This window comes from Dictyostelium purpureum, assembly GCF_000190715.1.
Source record: "Dictyostelium purpureum unplaced genomic scaffold DICPUscaffold_72, whole genome shotgun sequence".
Taxonomy (NCBI): Eukaryota; Evosea; class Eumycetozoa; order Dictyosteliales; family Dictyosteliaceae; genus Dictyostelium; species Dictyostelium purpureum.
In genome coordinates, this window is record NW_003519409.1 from 14,268 (window position 1) to 33,701 (window position 19,434).

The window sequence follows — 19,434 nt, forward strand, 5'->3', positions numbered from 1 at the left end:
TATAATATTACTTTTTTTTTTTTTTTTTTTTTTTGTCATTTTTATTTTGAAATTTTTATTTTTTTTTTTATTTTTGTCATTTTTATTTTTTTTTTTTTTTTTTTAATTTTTAATTTTTCATTTTTAATTTCAATATTACCACAACCCAATGAATATCGACAAAATCAAGGAAATCATTAAACAATCAGACCAACTATCTGAAAATATTGATCCAGATAGAACCCCATATAAATCCAAATTCGAAGCAATTGAATTATTGGTATATTATCTTAAATTTTAATAAAAAATTTTTTTTTTTTACTAATCCAAATTTTTTTTTTTTTTTTTTTTTTTTTTTTAGAAAGAATTAAAAAGCAATATTATCAAGGAAAACAATGAAACTTTCAATGACTATTTAATAACCATAGACTCGAAATTAGGAGAATTATACTTTCAAACGGATGAAATTACACTTGCAATTACAATATTCAATGAAACATTAAAATCATTAGAAAAAGTTAAGGAAAAATATCCAATCGAATATATATCAATAAACCAAACCCTTTCAATTATTTCAATTAACAACAATGAGTTTAAACAAGGTGAGGAAAGATTAAAAGAATGTGAAACATTATTAAATCAAGAATTACAAGACGAAGCCTCAAAAGATAAAGAAACCATTGAAAAATTAAATTCATTACAGTTACAAAACTTCTTTTATTTTGCACAACTTTATACCTTAACAGGAGAATCTGAAGAGGTAATTATAAAAAAAAAAAAAAAAAAAAATTATTTTACTAACAAAACATATTTATTTTATAGTCATCAAAATATATCGAATTAACATTAAATAAACAATTAAAAAAAGAAAAATTTGACAAGATTGAATGGTGTAAAAACTCACTACTATTGGGAGATTACTATTTAAAGATCAAAAACTTTGATTATAGTAGACAATGTTTTTTAGCATCAACATTTATTTTTAAAAAGATAGACGAAGCAGAATTTACAGAAAATGAACAAAAAGAGGAACTTCAAGCATCAATCAATCTATTTATTGGCAAGTTCTTTTTAGAGTTTCTTCACGTATTTAGAGATATTGAATATTTAAATCATGCCCACAAAGAGGGTAATGAAGATGAAAATATCGACTTTGTTCAAGACCCAAAAAGCATTATTATAGAAAAAGAAAACGAAAGAAAACAATTCGAAGAGAACCAAAAACAAAAAGAAATATTAATTGACTCTATAACATTTAACAAGCGTTCATTAAACATAGACAACCCATTATTCAAAGACTCAATTACCGTAGAACAATACAACTCGATTGCTTCATCATTATTCCCCAGTTCAAATGTTGATTTAGTAGTAGTAAAAGACCAACCAAGTGCCAGAGATATCTTTTTAAAATCACAACATTTCTATAATAGAGCTAAAAAATTTTATCAACTCGATGGTTTTGTAACCCAACATTTACAAATTTTATTTGTAAGTATTATATATAATTTATTAATAAAAACACTTATACTTACAAATACCTTATATTTAGGATTTAATCGATTTGTTTGACTATTTAAATATTTTTGAAACCTTAGCAAATAGAAAGATTGCAATTAATAAGAAAAGAGTTGATTTAATCGAACCTTTAATTAAAGAACTAAATCCAACATACTTTTTAGCACAATTAAGAAAAATATTTTATAAACTTGCTGAAATTTACAACGAAACTTCAAGAATATACCAATTTGCATGTGCAAATTTACGTGAAATTCAAAACTATAATGATTGGTAAATATATAATAATAATTTATATCATGTGTAATTTTGCGAATACTAATTTTCTACCTGTGATAATATAGTTTATTTAAAGCAATTCAATTTTTTAATTTATATATAAGCAGTTATAATCAACAATCACAAAATGAACAAGAAAGAAAAGAATCAATTATTGACGATTTTGATGTATATATTAATTCAAAACTTGGGTTGGCAATGTGTCACAAAAAGGTTAAAGGTGTAAACAAACTAGTAAACGAACATTTAGATAAATCATTAGAAGTTTTTAAATCGATTGTTAAACTATTTGATGATAATAATTTTTTACCAAACGAAATTAAAGAAAAATATGCCAAAGAATACTCACTATCTCAACAAATGGTATCTTTATTAACCGAAAAAAGTCAATTTATCCAAAGTAAAATGACATCAGGAAAATGGTACGAAAAAAATAATCAATAAAATTAATCAAATAAGCAGCTAATATAAAATAAAAAAATAAATTATACAATGCTCTATTTTAAAATATTTTATATATAAAGATTTATTTTATATTTTTATTTTTATTGTGGATTATTAACCAAATTGGATTTTTTAACTTCACCTTTTTCGTAATCAAAAAGATTTTGGACAGTTGTTTTGCAAATTGAAGAGATGGCTTCTTTGGTGTACCAAGCTTGATGAGATGAAATGATAACATTTGGGAAAGATACTAAGAGTTGAAGATCATCATCTTTAATGATTTGATCAGAGTGATCTTGGAAGAAATAGTCCTCTTCGTGTTCATAGACATCCATACCGAGATAGCCAATTTTACCAGTTTTTAATCCATTGATAGCATCTTTAGTATTAACAAGAGCACCTCTAGAGACATTAATAATCATAACACCATCTTTCATTTTTGAGAGGGTTTCTTCGCAAACCATATATTTTGTTTTTGGTGTTAATGGAGTGTGGAGACTGATGATATCTGATTGTGCCCAAATTTCATCGAGAGTCTTGACGTATTCGACACCAATATCAATACAGTCTTTGTTTTCAAAGATATCGTATGCTAATACTTTTGCATTAAAGCCTAAACGTAAAACACGAATTAATTGATAACCAATATTACCAGTACCTATAATACCAAATACTCTATTGCTCATATTGAAGCCTTCTAATCCATTAATTTCGAAATTACCTTCTTTAACACGATGATATGCTTTATGAGTCTTTCTGTTTAATGTCAACATTAATGATAATGCATATTCTGAAACTGCATTTGGTGAATAGGTTGGTACTCTTAATACTGAAATACCACACTTATTTGCGGCTTCTAAATCGACTTTATTAAATCCAGCACATCTCATTAAAATAACTTTTAAAAAAAAAAATTTTGATTAATTTTTTTTTTTTTTTTTTGTTTTATTTTTTATGAATCTAATAATTACCTTTAACACCATTCTCGGATAATTTCTCTATAACGTCTTTATTTAAGTCATCATTAACAAAACAACAAACGGCTTGAGCTCCTTTTGTTTCTTTAACCTATTTTAAAAAGTAATAAAACAATTAATTTTTGCTTTTTTTTTTTTTAATTAAAATTTAGATCATACAGTATTAATATTTAATGATTGAGTAAAAAATTCGATTTGGTAATAATTATTAACTTCACCAAACCATTTAACCCAGTATGGTTTACTTGAAAATAAACAAATTTTCATTTTGCTGTCCATTGTATTATGATGATCACTCTATAATTTTATATTAATTTAAAAATAAAATGGAAAACAATTTAGTATAATACATATATATTTTTTGATTACTATTATATACTATTTACCCTATTTATAAGTGTTTATATTTATAATAATTAAAAATTAATTTTTTTTTTGCTTTTATATAAAAAAATTTTAATATATTTTTGAAAAAAAATTAAAAATAAAAAAAATATTTATTGTTTGATATGCAAAAAGTTTTTTTTGGTAAAAAAAATGAATTCCAAATGAAAATTCCTCAAAAAAAGATGATTATTTTAAATATGATATTAAATTAGAAATCAATATTAAATTATCTCGAGTTTTCATTTTTAGTACAATCAAAGATGAAAATAGTAAACAATAAAAACTATTTTTAAAAAAATATGATATATATTTTTATTAATATTGATAATTATAAATATAAAAATTTAGTGTGTATTTTCGAGTGTGCGAATGTGTGTTATATTAATGTTAATGTGTGTTTTGAATACATACACACATTCATTCCCATTTTTAATATATAAAAAAAATTTCCATTTATTTATTTTTTTGTATTTTATCTTTTTTTTTAATTTTATTTTTTTTTAAATTTTTTTTTTTTTTTCTGATGAATTAATTTTGTTAAATATTTAATTATTCATTTTTTTTTTTATAATAACTATAAAAAAAAAAGTATTTAAAAAGGTAGGATTTATTTTTTAAAATAATTGTTTGTTTAAATAAAAGAAAAATTCAAAATATAATTCCAAAAATAATATTATCAGTTTTTTCGTTAGTGACCACATGGCGATTAAAATAAAATTTTTTAAATAATTTTAAAATAATTTTTTTTTTTTTTAAATTTTTTTTAAATTTTTTTTTTTTTTTTTTTTTTTATATTTTCTATTCTTTATATTAATACTAATTTAAATTAATTAGCTATTTTTTAATTTTTGGTTTTATTGTTTTTTGTTGTGTTAATCATAGTATTATTTATATTAATAACACATTCAATATATTATACATATTGTACATATATACATAAACAATATATCTAAATAGTAATATTAATAATAATAGCAATAATTTTAATGTATAATTTAAAATATATATAACCACTATATAGTTTAAACAAAGAAATATAATATAAATATAAAAATGAAACGTATTCATTTTATTTTTGTAGTTTTGGGCTTAATATGGATATCGGGTATTGCCATTTATATGTCAAGCCACCAACAAGTCGAAATTAAATCACCAACCAATGTTGATACTTATCCACCAAATAAACCAACAAAAAAGGTCCTTCAATGCGAATATATTGATATAGTTTACACTTGGGTAAATGGTAGTGATCCAAAACATATTGATTCAAGAACCATGAGATCTGGGTATGAAATATTTTATTATTATATATCGAAAAATAAAATCTATATCATTACTAATAAATTTAATTTTTTTTAAAATAGTTCTAAAAGACATTCACAACCAGGTAACAATAGATACAGAGATCTTATGGGTTTAAAGTATTCATTAAGAAGTGTTAGAAAATACGCTCCTTGGATTAAAAACATTTGGGTAGTAAGTGCCAGTCAATACCCAACATGGTTTGATGAAACTAATGACGAAATTAATTTTATTTTCCACAAAGATTATTATACCAATCAGTATGTACCAACTTTAAAATATAAATAGTTTGCCAATACATTATTGGTTATATTTATTTTATTATTATTATTTATTAATAATTTTCCCAAATTACAGAGATGATTTACCAACTTTCAATTCAAATTCAATTGAATCAAATTTTTATTCATTACCAAAAGAAGTTTCAGATTGTTTTATTTATTTTAATGATGATATTTTCTTTGGTTCACCAGTAGCAATGAAAGATTTCTACGATCCAACATATGGTCAAGCTATTTACAAAAGTGGATGGACTGCTCCTCAATCAAAAGAAAAACAAGCTAATATTTGGCATGCATGTATTGCCTACACCAATGACCTTTTAAATAATCTTTGGGAAGTTGATAACAAGAATCGTCATTACGCATCACATGGCCATCAATTCTTTACTCGTGAAGTTTTCGAAAGAATGTACAACGACTTGGAAGGTGAATTTAAAAAGACTTCAGCCAATCCATTCCGTACTGCTCATGACCTTCAAATTCCTTTCCTTTATTTAGCATACGTCTCTCGTTTCTATGCCACTTATGAACCTTCACCAATTAATTACTACGCTCTCATTATGGACGACCACGAAAAAATGAAAAAAGAATTTGCCAAGATCTTAGCAAAGAAACCAAAGACTGTTTGTCTCAATGATGGTTTATCCCCAGAAAATCCAAACGTTAAAGTTATTGAAGAATTAGAAAAGTTTTTCGAAAAATATTTCCCAGACAAGCCATCTTGGTATGTATTTTATATTTATTATCAATATAAATCATCGTAATGTCATTTTATAGTTTACTAATTTTAATTTTATTTTTTTACCAATCATAGGGAACTTTAAAAAATTTACATTTAATCACGATAATTTAATTTTTTAAGTAAAAACAATAATAAATAAAAAATCTTTATATATTATAAGAATATAACCAAATCAAAAATTTAAAAATTTTTATTCATTTTTATATTTCTAATTTAATACACAGTTATTATTAAAAACATTTCGGTTATTCATTTTCTTTAATTAGCAAGAGAATTCAAAAAAATATCTTTTTTTTTTCTTTATATTTTTTTTTTTTACTTTTTATAAAACCTTTTTATATTTAATTTTATTTTTTTTTTTCATTTTTTTTTAATTGTTTATATTAATATAAATACACATTTAATTAAATCGTTCTAATTTAATTTTTTTAAACAATTATAGTTGTGTTTTTATAAAAATAAAATTATTTTTTAAAATAAAAAAAAAAAAATCCAAAATCAAAATTTTTTTTTAAATTAAAACAATTTTTTTTAAAAACCATTCAATCAATTTTAAAATTATATTTTTATTGTTGTGCTATGAAATGAATAGTAATAATAACAATAGTAATAACAATAGCCCAATAAATAATAATATTTATCAAAGGATTGAAAATTATTTAAATAAATTTTTTCAAACAATAACAGATAATCAATCACAATCAATAGATACAACTAATAATAATTTAATTATAAATAATAATAACAATAGTTTTAAATTCGAAAATGACTTATTACTAATAAACGAATTATCAGTAATTTTACTTAAGGAGCTAGTACTAGATGAAGAAATTGGTTTGGTTGCATCTCTTTTATTTACTGGTGATCACAGTTTACTAAAGTATTTAGAAAAAACATCGACACTAAATACTAAAGAAATTGTAAAAATTAAAGTTGCCATATTAAATTTAATAACTGAGTTTATAGAAATACTGGGAGGAAGAACCGATGATTATGCTATTGCCATTAAGAATACCTGTATATCAATATTTAGAAAAGATCAATCAAATTCTGTTCAAGCCGCTGCTTTTGGCCCAATTAAAAAAATTTTACACTTAATGTCAAAAATACTCAAAGAGGGTTCAATTGTCGCCGAGTCGTTTGGGGTACTGGATATGAGTCAATTGTTTTTATTACAATTTACATGTGGTAAATTAACACAAACCGTTAGAGGTGAGATTATAGTGGTTCTTGGTTTATTCACTGAATATTTTTCAAATCATATGTTTGATTTAAATCAGCAGCTCTCTTCTATATTCATGGAAACATTGGGTGGCCAGTTAAAGTCTAAATCACCTGAATCAACATTAATTCAAAGTTGCTTAAAGGGTATTAACTCGTTGTTGGTTCATTTTAGTGGTGATTTTGTTAGTAATCCAAAAAATATTCAATTGCTTTATCAGTATATATACATTTGTATGGACCCACAATCATCAACTCAAAGATTTGAAATTCCTCGTGCTGCAATGAAGATCGTTGCTAGACACTCTCCATTATTGGCCCAATATTTAGCCGAACACTCTGAAAAGTTTTATCAACGTATTGAACACTGGTGTAATCATGGAAATAAGCTTAATAGAGATATAGCTTTTGCTGCAGTAGACTCTTTCTTTCAACAAATATCAAAAGAGTTAACAAGTGGTAATAGAAACTTTGAAGCTGATCAACAAACTTTTAAATTTTTTATTCGTAAATTTTATTCAATCTTTGAAAATAATGACAGTTCAAGATTCGAGTTATCAATTGCAATTAGAGGCTGTGGTAGATTTGCTTCACCTGTTAAATCGTTTATGGGAGAATGGGAGTTAAAGTCATTGTTAAGTTCATTGTTTAAATTTTCCGAAAAGTTAATGGTTGTGTAAGTTGTTTCCTTTACTGTTATTATTTTATTTCTCTATGGTATTAATAGTTTTTTTTAAATCTATTTCTTAGCAAAATTGAAAATATTGACGAAATAACATTACATTTATCAAGTTTTATAAATGCTTTTGCATCAATATTATACGAATTAAGTGAGTTAGAGTTTTGGTACTTGGATCACATTGAACAAATTTTAGAAACTTATTTCATAATATTCCCACATTTATTTGTAAAGTCAAGAGATAGATACTTTAAAGCCGTAAATAGATTAATAAGTTCATTGTTTTATCATGGGGAATATTTAAAGATCATTCTATCAAGATTTGTAAAGAAGGGATTATTAATTACATTTTCGAAACCAAATCCATCAATCAAAGCTTTAATTACCACTTCACATACTCCATTCTATGAAGTTTACAAAGATCTTTGGTATCCATTGTTAAATCCAACTACTGAATCAATTGATAAAGATTTGGCATCATCATCTAAATTTAATCAACAACAAAATAATAGTAATAATAGTTCTGCTATCAATAACGACAAACACAATATAATTACAGTTGTCACTAAAGAGGAAATTGCACAATCAATAACAAAATTAGTTTATAATGAAATAATATCAAGTATTTTAGTTGTTATTGGTAAATTAGATTTACAATATTCCTCAAAAGATACTAGTGCCAGTGATAGTGACCAAAAATCAAAAGATGAAGAAGAGGAAAAAGATATATCAATTATCGAATATGAATCAGAAGTTAATCAACTAAAGCCAAACACATCAAAGGACATTGATTTATTTTTAGGTTTGGTAGAATTCTTTAAACTATTTATTTCAAAAAATCACACAGAATTATTTGTACAATGGATTTATATATTTGGTAAAGAGATGATTAACTATAGTAAAAAGTATCCATTAATCAGTGGTTTTTATAAACTAATTCAAATTGTAATGAAAATTTGCAAATCTCAAAAGTACTTCAATACTATCAACCATGAAATTATACATCAGTTTATATTATCAAATAAAGAGAATAAAGAGTTAGAAAATGATTTAATGGAAATAGAAAATAATAATAGTAATAATAATAATCCAGAAGAAGATAAAAAGAATTGCTTTATTTTATTCAAAAAATATATTAAAGAAGTTAGTAATTTTATTAGCCACTATAAAGATGAGTTACTAAGTTCATGCATAGAGTTGTTGTTATCATTACCCAAGGAATTAATTAGTATTCCATTGTTAGTCCCTATAGCAAATTTAGCATTTCAGTACGGCAAAAGTTATTTACCTTTGGCCCATATTGCATTAAATGCCATAGAGTATTGGATTACAGTTGTACCAAAGGAAGTTCATAGCCATTTAGATAAATTATTACCAAGTTTAAATGACTATTTAAAGATTTCAACTAATGGACTAGATAGTGTAAATTCATCAAATACTCAACAAATAGATTTACATTTAATGAAGGAAACTTGGAGCCGTCATCGTAAAATGAAGTATAAGAGCTACTCTAACATTGACCCAAAGCAATTACAATTTAAAACATCAATTGAAGATCTTCAAAATAGAATTATTAGATTATTGGGTAAATTGGGCGGTGATAATATTCATTTCTTGGGTGAGGTAAGTTTATTAGCACCGGGAACTGAATCTGGTGTTGCTTGGGACACTGAGCAAAAGGTATTAATCAAGATTCCATTTACCGATCAAACTGCCTCTGCTATTGAAATTCATTTAGATACAATTTTACCAAGTGTCGTTAGTTTAGCAGAAAATTCACCAAATCGTCAAATTAAGGTTGCTGCTTGTGAACTCTTACATTCAGTATTGCTCTATATGATTGGTACTTCAGCAAACCAATCTATATCGTTTTCACGTCTCTACAGAAAGATTTTCCCATCATTACTTTGTTTATCAACGGATGTAGAGCAAGTAACTAAACAGCTTTTCCAACCACTTGTATTTCAAATTATTCATTGGTTCACTCGTAATAAGAAGCAAGAAAATGATGATACTATGAACCTTTTAAACTCAATTGTAGATGCTGTAGGTAATCCATATGACGGAGCTCGAAGAGATTTTGCAGGAAAATGCTTATGCGAATTTGCCAAATGGTCACTTAAAAATACATCCGTTGTGCAACAAGAAAAGAATGCATTCAATTTTAAATCGATTCTTAAAAGAGTTTATTCTTTAGCCCACCATCCAGATCCATTCAAACGTTTAGGAGCTGCCATTTCATTTAATGAGCTTTATAGAGTTTTCCGTGAAGAGGATTCATTGGTAGATCAATTTATCTTTGAAATTCTACACAATATCTTTTTCAGTTTAAGAATTGGTGATGATAATTCATCAGATGATTCAATTGTCGAAATTTCATCAAAGTACTCCACTGTTTTGGTAGCATTGACTAAAGTTATTGTAAGAAAAGCTACAATGTTAAATAAAACCCAGCAATCTAGAAGAGAGCACAAAGATCTTTCTCACTTTGTCCAATGGTTATTCCAAGTAGGTTGTTCAAGAGCCGAGTCAGTGGTCCGTTATGAATCAATGTTAATGTTTAGCCAATTGGTTGTTTTATTACCATCAAAAAAAACACCATTACAATGGGTCAAGGATCATGTTAACACAAATGGACTATCGTTTATTATATCTGTAGCAGAGCCACGAACATCCATCCACAAAGTAGCCCCAAAAATTCAAGTTGGTAATCACAAAGAAATAGAATTTTGGTTCAAATCATTAACCACATCATTAAATATATATCTTTGGTTCTTTAGTGAAGGTTTTATTGAACCATCGGCATTGGTTAATACCGGTGGTAATGGATCAACACTTTTATCAACAATATTTAATGTTTTTGTTAAGCATTATGCCTTGGTTAATGATAATAAGTCATATGAACAAATGCTATCATCTATGACCCCAAAAGAAATTGATCTATTTAATCGTATGAAGTGCCAAGTTATAACAAATCTCTTTGGTTTAGTAATTTTGTTATTAGAAAAGTACAATTTCCAAGAGGTCATTGAAATTAGTGGTCAACCATTCATCCAATTACTTACAAAATCATTAATGGATCCACAATCTATTGGATTTACAAATTATATTGATGAAAAGGTATTAGAACTTCAAAGTTCAGCAAGAGAAGAGATTCGTAACCTTATGTCAAGATCATTCAAATTCCCACCACTTATTGAAATCATAGATCACATATTTTCACTATTTATAGCAGTTAGACCCAAATATCAAGATTTCTTCAAGTTATCACTTTATGAAATAATACTCGATAAGAAATCATTCAATTTATTAAATATTAATGAATTAATTAATTTAGAAGGTACTGATAAATTAATACAGCTAATTCACTCCTATCAAATTTTATATAAATTTAAATTTTTAGATTCAATTTTATTAGAAAATAATAAAACAATCATTAATAATAGTAGTAGTAATAATAACAACACATTACCAGAATCATCCACAGAATTCTCAACTTTCATTATAAATTATTTATTTAATCATTGCGAAAACTTATCACCTTCAAAATTACTAATTTCAAAAGAATTAATTCAATTAGTTTTTACAATTGGTATTGAACCCCAAAAACTATTATCTATGATCATCAATGAAAGCAATACAAAAAAAAGTAAAGATGTAGATGCAAATAATCAAGGTGACGGTGAAGATAGCATTCATGTTAAAGATATCAACGATATCTTTTATAAGTCATTATTCACAGAAATTAATACATACATTTCAAGTAATTTTGAATTATTTTTACCACTATTAGCAAACAGAATCATTCACACAAACCACATTCATAAAGTTCTAAATGATGTTTGTATACTTAAACAGCAACCAAATGAAAAGTCAAATATGTCCAAAGATATACAATCAATAGTATGTATTATTTATTTTTTTTATTTTTTTTATTTAAAAATATTTTTTGTTATTATATTATAGTTTATTAAATAATAATAATACTGTAAAATATAAATAGTCTCTTTTTTCATACCCTAATATTATTTTTAATATTTATAGGTTAATTTCTTTAAAGAAATTTCAGAATGGACATTAAATCCAAATTTAAAGATTGTTGAAAAAGAAAATATTGTCGAAATTATAAAGAATTTAATTAAAATCAATCCCCTACAATTCTTTGAAAATAAACAGTGCTATGATTTCGTATATAATATAATTACAAATTATTTGAACCGTTCAAATCCATTACCTTTCAAGAATAAAGTTTTGGTTTTGTTACCATATTTACTTTCCTTCCCAAAACACCATAATTTTTCATTAGTAAGTATTTATTATAAAAAATAGTTTTTCCTAAAAAATTCTAACAATTTAAAATTATCAGATTAAAGAAAAATTAAATGAAATTATTGTATACGATTTTCCATTGCACTCAAAAGATCTGACAGTTAAATCTCCAATTTATAATGAATATGTTACATGCATTGAAAGGTTATTAGAAACTTTAGAAATTACAAAGAATCCAATTATCATCGATATTCTCTTACATGTTTTAAAAGAAACTGATCATAGCCATGTTCATTATATTAATTTATCAATTGAAAGAACAATTTTAACAACTAATGATAGTGAAGCAAAAGAAATATTTTCACATTGTTTCGAGTAAGTGTTTTATTTTTAATTATAAAAATTAAATCTTAAATAATTTATAATTAACTTTTTTTTTTTTAGATTGTTTTTAAATCATAATGACGAATTAAAAATTACATTAATTGATAAATTTTGTGTACCTTTAATAAGCCATATGAAAGAAGAAATATTGGTACAAATATTTAGCCATCACCTAAATTCATTAATGTCAATTATTCAGCCATTACAACCAAAATATCTTTCAGATTCACAAGAAAGAAAGTCATCTATTATCGAAAAAATTTGTTGTTTCCATTTAATTGAAGCATTATATCAATCATTATCAACCAATATTATCAAGGAAAAGATTAATCCATACTTTTATGATAAGCCAGATAGTAAAGGTACCGAACTAACAGCTGCCATCATGAAAGCTGCTCACTCTGCCAAATCAGAAAAATTAACTAGTGATGATCGTTATGTAACTCGTTCTCTTTGTACAATGTACCATGGTGCTGCTTTTAGTGCTTTGGCAAGTGTAATTATTGCAACCCAAACCAAAGAAAACTTCCTCCATGTATTCTTTTTTAAAGAGAACAAAGATAAGAACGAATATCTTTGGGAAAATATTGTAGATTGTGATCAACAATATAATTTCGAATCAGAAACCAATTTTACAGTATCCTTTAGTTCACCACAATCATTGTTTGCTAATGATCTTAGATATTTATCAAGCCAATATTTAGTTGACAGTAGTTTAAGTCAAGATTTTATTTCAAAATCTTTCTTAGAAGACGAAAAAGATTTAAATAGTGACCAGCCAACACCAACACCAGTATCAACATCACCTCATATACACCAGAGCGATATTGAAATTGATCAAGTTAACTCAAATCCTTCAATGATTGCAATGCTAAAAATTATTGATTTTTATCAAAATAAATTTGTAATACCAACTCAACAGGGTCTATTTGCTCAACAAACACAACACAAATTAACACCATCAGATATGCCAAAGTGGATGTATGAAATTTATCAAAAACTTCAACAAGGTGTCCATCCAAATATAGTTATCTTTATGATAAAGATTATCATTAATAGACCAAGTTATTTCGAAAGATTCCACGAACTATGGATACCAATTTTAATGGATTATATTGTATCAGAAAATAATGGTGGCCAAGGGTTACACTATTTTGTTCGTGATGTTTGCTTTATTTTATTAAAATGGCCAAATATTTATAAGCTTGATGAAGGCGAAATAAGACCACCAACATCATTAGAAAACCATCTATCAAAATTTATGAACTTCTTAATGAAGAATACCTATTGTCCAGACAGAAGAATTTTAAAAAGCAATTTAAATATAGTAAAATCATTCACAGAAAGATGGAGATCGTTATTCCACATCAATAAAAACATTATCATAGAATTGCTTTTACAAAAAGGTGACTTCAAGAGTAAGAGTAGACAAATGAAGACCACTGGTCTAGTGTTACTCTCCATTTTACTTTCTAATGGATTCCCAGCATATGACAAAGATTACGATAGTGACCTTATTAGCGAATTTAAATTTTATCAAATTTTATTGGACCATTTACAAGATTTCAAAGAATTATATGATGCTGCATCTGAAGTTTGTGGTATGATATTATTATACAACTCAAAGAATAACATTCAGTCAGTATTCTCTCAATTATTAAAAGATAAAATCAATTCAATTCTAGGTAATAATGAAACTCAAAGAGCATTTAGTTGTTTATATTTCATAGGGTTACACTATCCACTATTCCTTCAAAACTTCTATGGAAAGATTTTCAATCTATTACCACAAATTTCAAACGAAACAAGATTAATTGTACTAAATATAGTGTTATGGTGTGTTGATGATATTCAAGATCTCTACTTGAAACTAAAATCAAATAATATCGAAAACCTTATTAGAATTAGAGAAGGTGAAATTCAAGTGGTAATACTAAAGATACTTTATAAATTAGTTCAAAAGAATGGTACACCTGTGTCAACAATAGGACAAATTTTACAACTTTTATTATTAAACAATTCTTTCACATCAAATATAACAAGCGAATATAGCCGTTCTTTATTCTATGATATCGTCATCTATATCTATAATAACTTTTCAGAATTCCAAGATGATAAACAATTAATATTATCTTTATTGATTGGTTTATCTGATGAAGGTGAATCAATTAACAAAAAGCTATTGGAGTTCTGGGATAACAATACCAAAACACTTTCATCAAATTCAAATCAAAGATTACAACAATTCTTTACAATTATGTATTCACCCGAAACAGAATCCAAATGGGTTGGAAATAACTGCTGTCTTTTATTACAACTTTGTAATAGATCAAGTGACTTTTGTAAAGTTTTGTTTGATAAACCATTAAGCGAATGCTCATTCAAAGAAGTTCAATTAGACTCATCATGGCAACATAGAACATTAAATATGAATCCATTATTTAGCTCTTCTCAATATGGAGTAGATGGTGAAGAGGCTTCAAGTAATCAAATGGACATAGATGAAATTAGAGCAACCCAAGCACCACAATTTACATTAACCCAAACAGCATTTAGCGAATTTTATCCATCATCAAGTCAGGAGTCTTCCAATGCATCATCACAACAATCATCGCAATCATCTAGATCAAATAATAGTCAACAACAAAGAGTTTTATATAGAAATCCAAAATCATTTGAAAATAATGAACTAAGAAAAAGATTTAAAAAGATTGATGATAAAGGAAGTGATGAAAGGGTTGTTAAATTTGCAAGAATGCAAGTTAAAAAGAATATTGATAGAGAAGCATTCTTTGAAAAATCAAAACAAGCTCGTGAAAACCAAATAACAATGATTAGAAAATACCGTACTGGTGAATTACCAGATATTCAAATTAAACTCCAAGATATTATAAAACCACTTCAAATATTATGCCAACGTGATTCCAACATTGGTGTTAATATTTTCAGTTTATTATTCTCCTCAATATATAATAAAACCCAACAAGAAAATATTAGAAGTTTCCAACAAAACATCAAGAAATCAATCGAATCAATCGTAGACCAATGTAAATATAATTCAACATTAGTTTCCTCAATATTAAGTATAAGCGAAAAGAACTTAGAATTTTCACCAGAGTTTTCAAAGATAAAAGATATTGGTTTAAATAGTAATAATCACCCTATGGCAATAATATTAATTGAAAAGTTAATATTAAAGTTACAATCTCATAAACAACAAGAAAAAGATATTAATAGTGGTTGGGATAATTTAAGAGAACTTTACAAATCTTTAAAAGAAGAAGATATTATTATGGGTTTAACAGAGAAACAAATGAGTGATATCCCATTCACCAAGAAAGCATTGGAATTTGAATTAAAAGGAGATTGGGTAAATGTGTTAAAAGTTTATGATGAAGCTACTTCGAAACTAGAACAGGGTCAATTAAATCAATTCCATTTATCAGAATCAGAAACCTCACTCTGGGAGAATGGGCGTTTGGAATGCTATGCAAAACTTGGTAATTGGAACGCTCTAAAAGAGAACTTTTATTCATACTATAACGATCCTATATCAGTATTCAAAGAGAACAATTGTGATTTACTTTTAAGCTACCTCTTTGAATTTAATCTCAAGGTAAAAGAAAATTGGAACCAACTATATCAATTCATTGGAAAATTAGAACCACATCAATATCAATACCTTGAAGATAAATTCTCTGGTGAATTAGCATTCCTTGAAGTTACAAGATCTGACCATAATAAAGCTGCATATTATGTCTCTAAATTTTATCAAAACTTTAAACAACAATGGTCATCATCACATCCATTAGCAATTGCATCAAGACATAGAATTTTACAGCCACTTCAAAAGATTGTGGAGGTCGAAGAATTTTTAAACTTAACATCAAATCAAAATATTTCAAATAATCAATTAGATCATTTATTATCTCAATGGAAAAAGAGATTCCCTTCAAAACAAGATGATATTATGGTTTGGGATGATTTGGTTTTCTATCGTTCTGTATTATTAGAAAAGATTTATGAACGTTTCTCAACATTTTGTACAGACAAATCATCCGAAGATCGTGTAAAGAGTAAACTAATTCAAGAAAGAGCCATTCTCTATCATAAAATGTCTAAAGGAGCTAGAAAACTAGGTAATATTGTTGTTTCTGAAACTTATTTCCGTCTTTCAGTAAAATCTTATCCAAAGACCAAAGAGAACGATTTAGCTTTTCCATTAGTTAGCTCACTATTAGATATATATTGTATAAAAGCAAGAACCTCAGCATCACCAATAGAGACTCTTGACAGATTTGTTAAAGCTTTAAAGTTCATTGAGTCTAAAAAGAATGAAGAATCAATTGTATCAATTAATGAAAATTTACAAAAATATTTAATGATGCATGGTGATATTTTCTGGGATATTTATCAATTAGATAAAAAGCTAGGATCAAAATTTGTAAACGAATCTTTTAAAAAAAATGAATTACCATCTCATTTAACTTCAATACCAATCAACAAATTAAAAGATGAACTATTTAATTTAACATTTTCGTGCTATAGCGAATCAATTAAATTAAATGAAATTAATAAAAATAAACAATCAAACCAAACAGGATCAAGCCAACAATTATCAAGTCAAGTAAACAACCCCCAATCAAATAATAACCCATCCTCTCAAACATCAGAAATTAATAATTTTAATTTAATAGAAAAAACTAAAATTAAAAGTGCCCATCTTAAATTTGCAAATTTTTGTGATAACATATTAAAAGATAAATTACAATCGAACAATGGCCAAATTAATGAAGAAACATTAAACTTAGCACTAACTGTAATTAAATCAACATTAGAAGCAATTAGAGAAGAATTACCTGGATCAATTGATAAATTCCCTAGACTTTTAGAAATTTTAACACAATTTGAACAATACCAACAAGTTAATAAAGAATTTACAGAACATGTTTCAAATATACCCTGTTGGATGTTTATTAGATGGATTAGTCAAATGTTCCCATATTTAGATTTACCACAAGGTCCACTTATTTTACCACTCCTTTTAGATATTGCTAAATATTACCCACAAGCTATTTATTTCCCTTACAAAATTAGTAGTGAACAATTTGGCCCAATGGCTAAAAAACTATCAGTACAATTAGAAAAAGAGTTAAGCGATCCACTTTTAGATCGTTTAGTAATTGAATTTGCTCGTCTTACCCATCCAGAACATCGTTTCAAAGATTTTATGGAAGAAATGAAATCATTAATCAAATCTCCAACTAAAGATATATCAGCAATTTCAATTTTAAACTCTGAAATATATGACGATTCATTTAATCCAAAAACAGTTAGCGGTGATTACAACATTAAATTTGCAAAAGAATGGGAAGATAAGTATTTAAAATATTATGGTAAAGATGCTACAATACTTTCAAGAATGGATCAAAAGAAATTCTTAGAGCATTTTGCTGAAATGTCTAGTGAAATGAATAAAAATATGAGACCAACTTCAACAGCAACAATGAAATTAAAAGATTTTAGCTATTGGTTAACAGAGTTTGATCGTTCAAATTACCCAACATCAAAGCAACTTGAAATACCAGGACAATATAATGGATTTGGCAAACCACAACCTGAAACCCATGTTACAATTTCATCATTCGATAGCAATATCTTAGTTATGGGTTCATTACGTAAACCAAAACGTATCAAGATTCATGGTAATGACGAAAGGGACTACCCATTCCTTATTAAAGGTGGTGAAGATTTACGTTTAGATCAAAGAATTCAACAGCTCTTTATGATTATGAACGAAATATTAAAACGTGATAATTCATGCAATAAACGTGGTCTTAAAGTTACAACATATCAAGTTATACCAATGACTAGCAAGGTTGGTATTATCGAATGGATTAATGATACCAGACCACTAAGAGAAATTTTGGAAGATCAAATAGCAATTCAAACCAAAACACCCCGTTCAAATGTTTCAATTTCAAAATTAGAAGCAACAAATATTCATAATACTTGGATCCAATCATTTGCAAAATACTCTAAAATCAATTCACCAGGTCCACTTTATCAACAAATGTTTATACATGCAAATAGAGATAATGCAGTAAAGAAATTTGAGAAACAAATTGCAAAGGTACCTGAAAACCTTTTACAAAATGGTATTTGGGCATTATCATCATCACCAGAGTCCTATCTATTCATTAGAAACTCATTTGCACGTTCATTGGCAACATTCTCAGTTTGTTCATATGTAATTGGTATTGGTGATCGTCATTTAGAAAACTTTTTAATTAGTCAGCGTGATGGTACTTTAATTGGTATTGATTTTGGTCATGCATTTGGTACAGCTACACAATTCCTTCCAATTCCTGAATTGATGCCATTCCGTTTAACCCGTCAATTTACTAGCTTCCTTAGACCATTAGATTCTGTTGGTCTTTTAAATCATAATATGACCTATTCTCTTTCCGCACTTCAATCACATAAAGATATCCTTTTAACAACTATGGATGTTTTCGTTAAAGAACCACTATTAGATTGGAGCAAATTGGCAAATCGTCTCGTTAAAGAACAGGGTAAGCATCCAAAAGATACAAAAAATGTTTGGTTCCCAAAACAAAAGATTCATATTGCAAAAAAGAAATTAGATCTTTACAATCCAGCATATATTACTTTAGAGGAACTATCAGCCTCAGTTCATTCCAATTCTCCCTATGAAAAAAATCTCCAAGAAATTATTAAAGGTGATCCAAAATACAACATCCGTTCAAAAGTTAATAAAATTTGCTCTTCTGTTAAAGAACAAGTTGATTGTTTAATTGATCAGTCAACTGATCCAAATATATTAAGTAGAGCATGGATTGGCTGGAATGGAGCTTTATAAACTAATAAATAAAATAAATAAAATAAAATAAAATAAAATAAAATAAAATAAAATAAATAAAAGATTTATAATAATTTAAATTCTATTTCAAT

At 26.3% G+C, this 19,434-nt stretch overlaps 4 protein-coding genes across 4 annotated transcripts; 3 read left to right on the forward strand and 1 right to left on the reverse strand.

The window, feature by feature from the left end:
- Nucleotides 1-148: 148 nt before the first annotated feature.
- On the forward strand, nucleotides 149-2,217 carry DICPUDRAFT_150496 (uncharacterized protein; the record flags this gene model as incomplete). The annotated part of the gene is made up of 5 exons (XM_003286460.1): nucleotides 149-259; nucleotides 341-739; nucleotides 802-1,467; nucleotides 1,529-1,767; nucleotides 1,878-2,217. The coding sequence occupies 5 exons, from the start codon at nucleotides 149-151 to the stop codon at nucleotides 2,215-2,217; spliced, it is 1,755 nt and encodes a 584-aa protein (XP_003286508.1).
- A 60-nt stretch (nucleotides 2,218-2,277) lies between these two features.
- Nucleotides 2,278-3,466, reverse strand: DICPUDRAFT_54304 (uncharacterized protein). The gene is made up of 3 exons (XM_003286475.1): nucleotides 3,354-3,466; nucleotides 3,189-3,285; nucleotides 2,278-3,115 (listed from the first exon to the last, which is right to left on the reverse strand). Exons 1-3 carry the CDS (start codon nucleotides 3,459-3,461, stop codon nucleotides 2,319-2,321), a joined length of 1,002 nt encoding a protein of 333 aa, XP_003286523.1. The 5' UTR covers nucleotides 3,462-3,466; the 3' UTR covers nucleotides 2,278-2,318.
- Nucleotides 3,467-4,400: 934 nt separating this feature from the next.
- DICPUDRAFT_97408 (uncharacterized protein) lies at nucleotides 4,401-5,988 on the forward strand (the record flags this gene model as incomplete). Its single annotated transcript, XM_003286461.1, has 4 exons — nucleotides 4,401-4,867; nucleotides 4,946-5,143; nucleotides 5,241-5,888; nucleotides 5,979-5,988. The coding sequence occupies exons 1-4, from the start codon at nucleotides 4,635-4,637 to the stop codon at nucleotides 5,986-5,988; spliced, it is 1,089 nt and encodes a 362-aa protein (XP_003286509.1). The 5' UTR covers nucleotides 4,401-4,634.
- Nucleotides 5,989-6,490: 502 nt separating this feature from the next.
- On the forward strand, nucleotides 6,491-19,342 carry DICPUDRAFT_150499 (DNA-dependent protein kinase subunit; the record flags this gene model as incomplete). The annotated part of the gene is made up of 5 exons (XM_003286462.1): nucleotides 6,491-7,803; nucleotides 7,878-11,709; nucleotides 11,851-12,111; nucleotides 12,173-12,450; nucleotides 12,520-19,342. The coding sequence occupies 5 exons, from the start codon at nucleotides 6,491-6,493 to the stop codon at nucleotides 19,340-19,342; spliced, it is 12,507 nt and encodes a 4,168-aa protein (XP_003286510.1).
- Nucleotides 19,343-19,434: the final 92 nt, after the last annotated feature.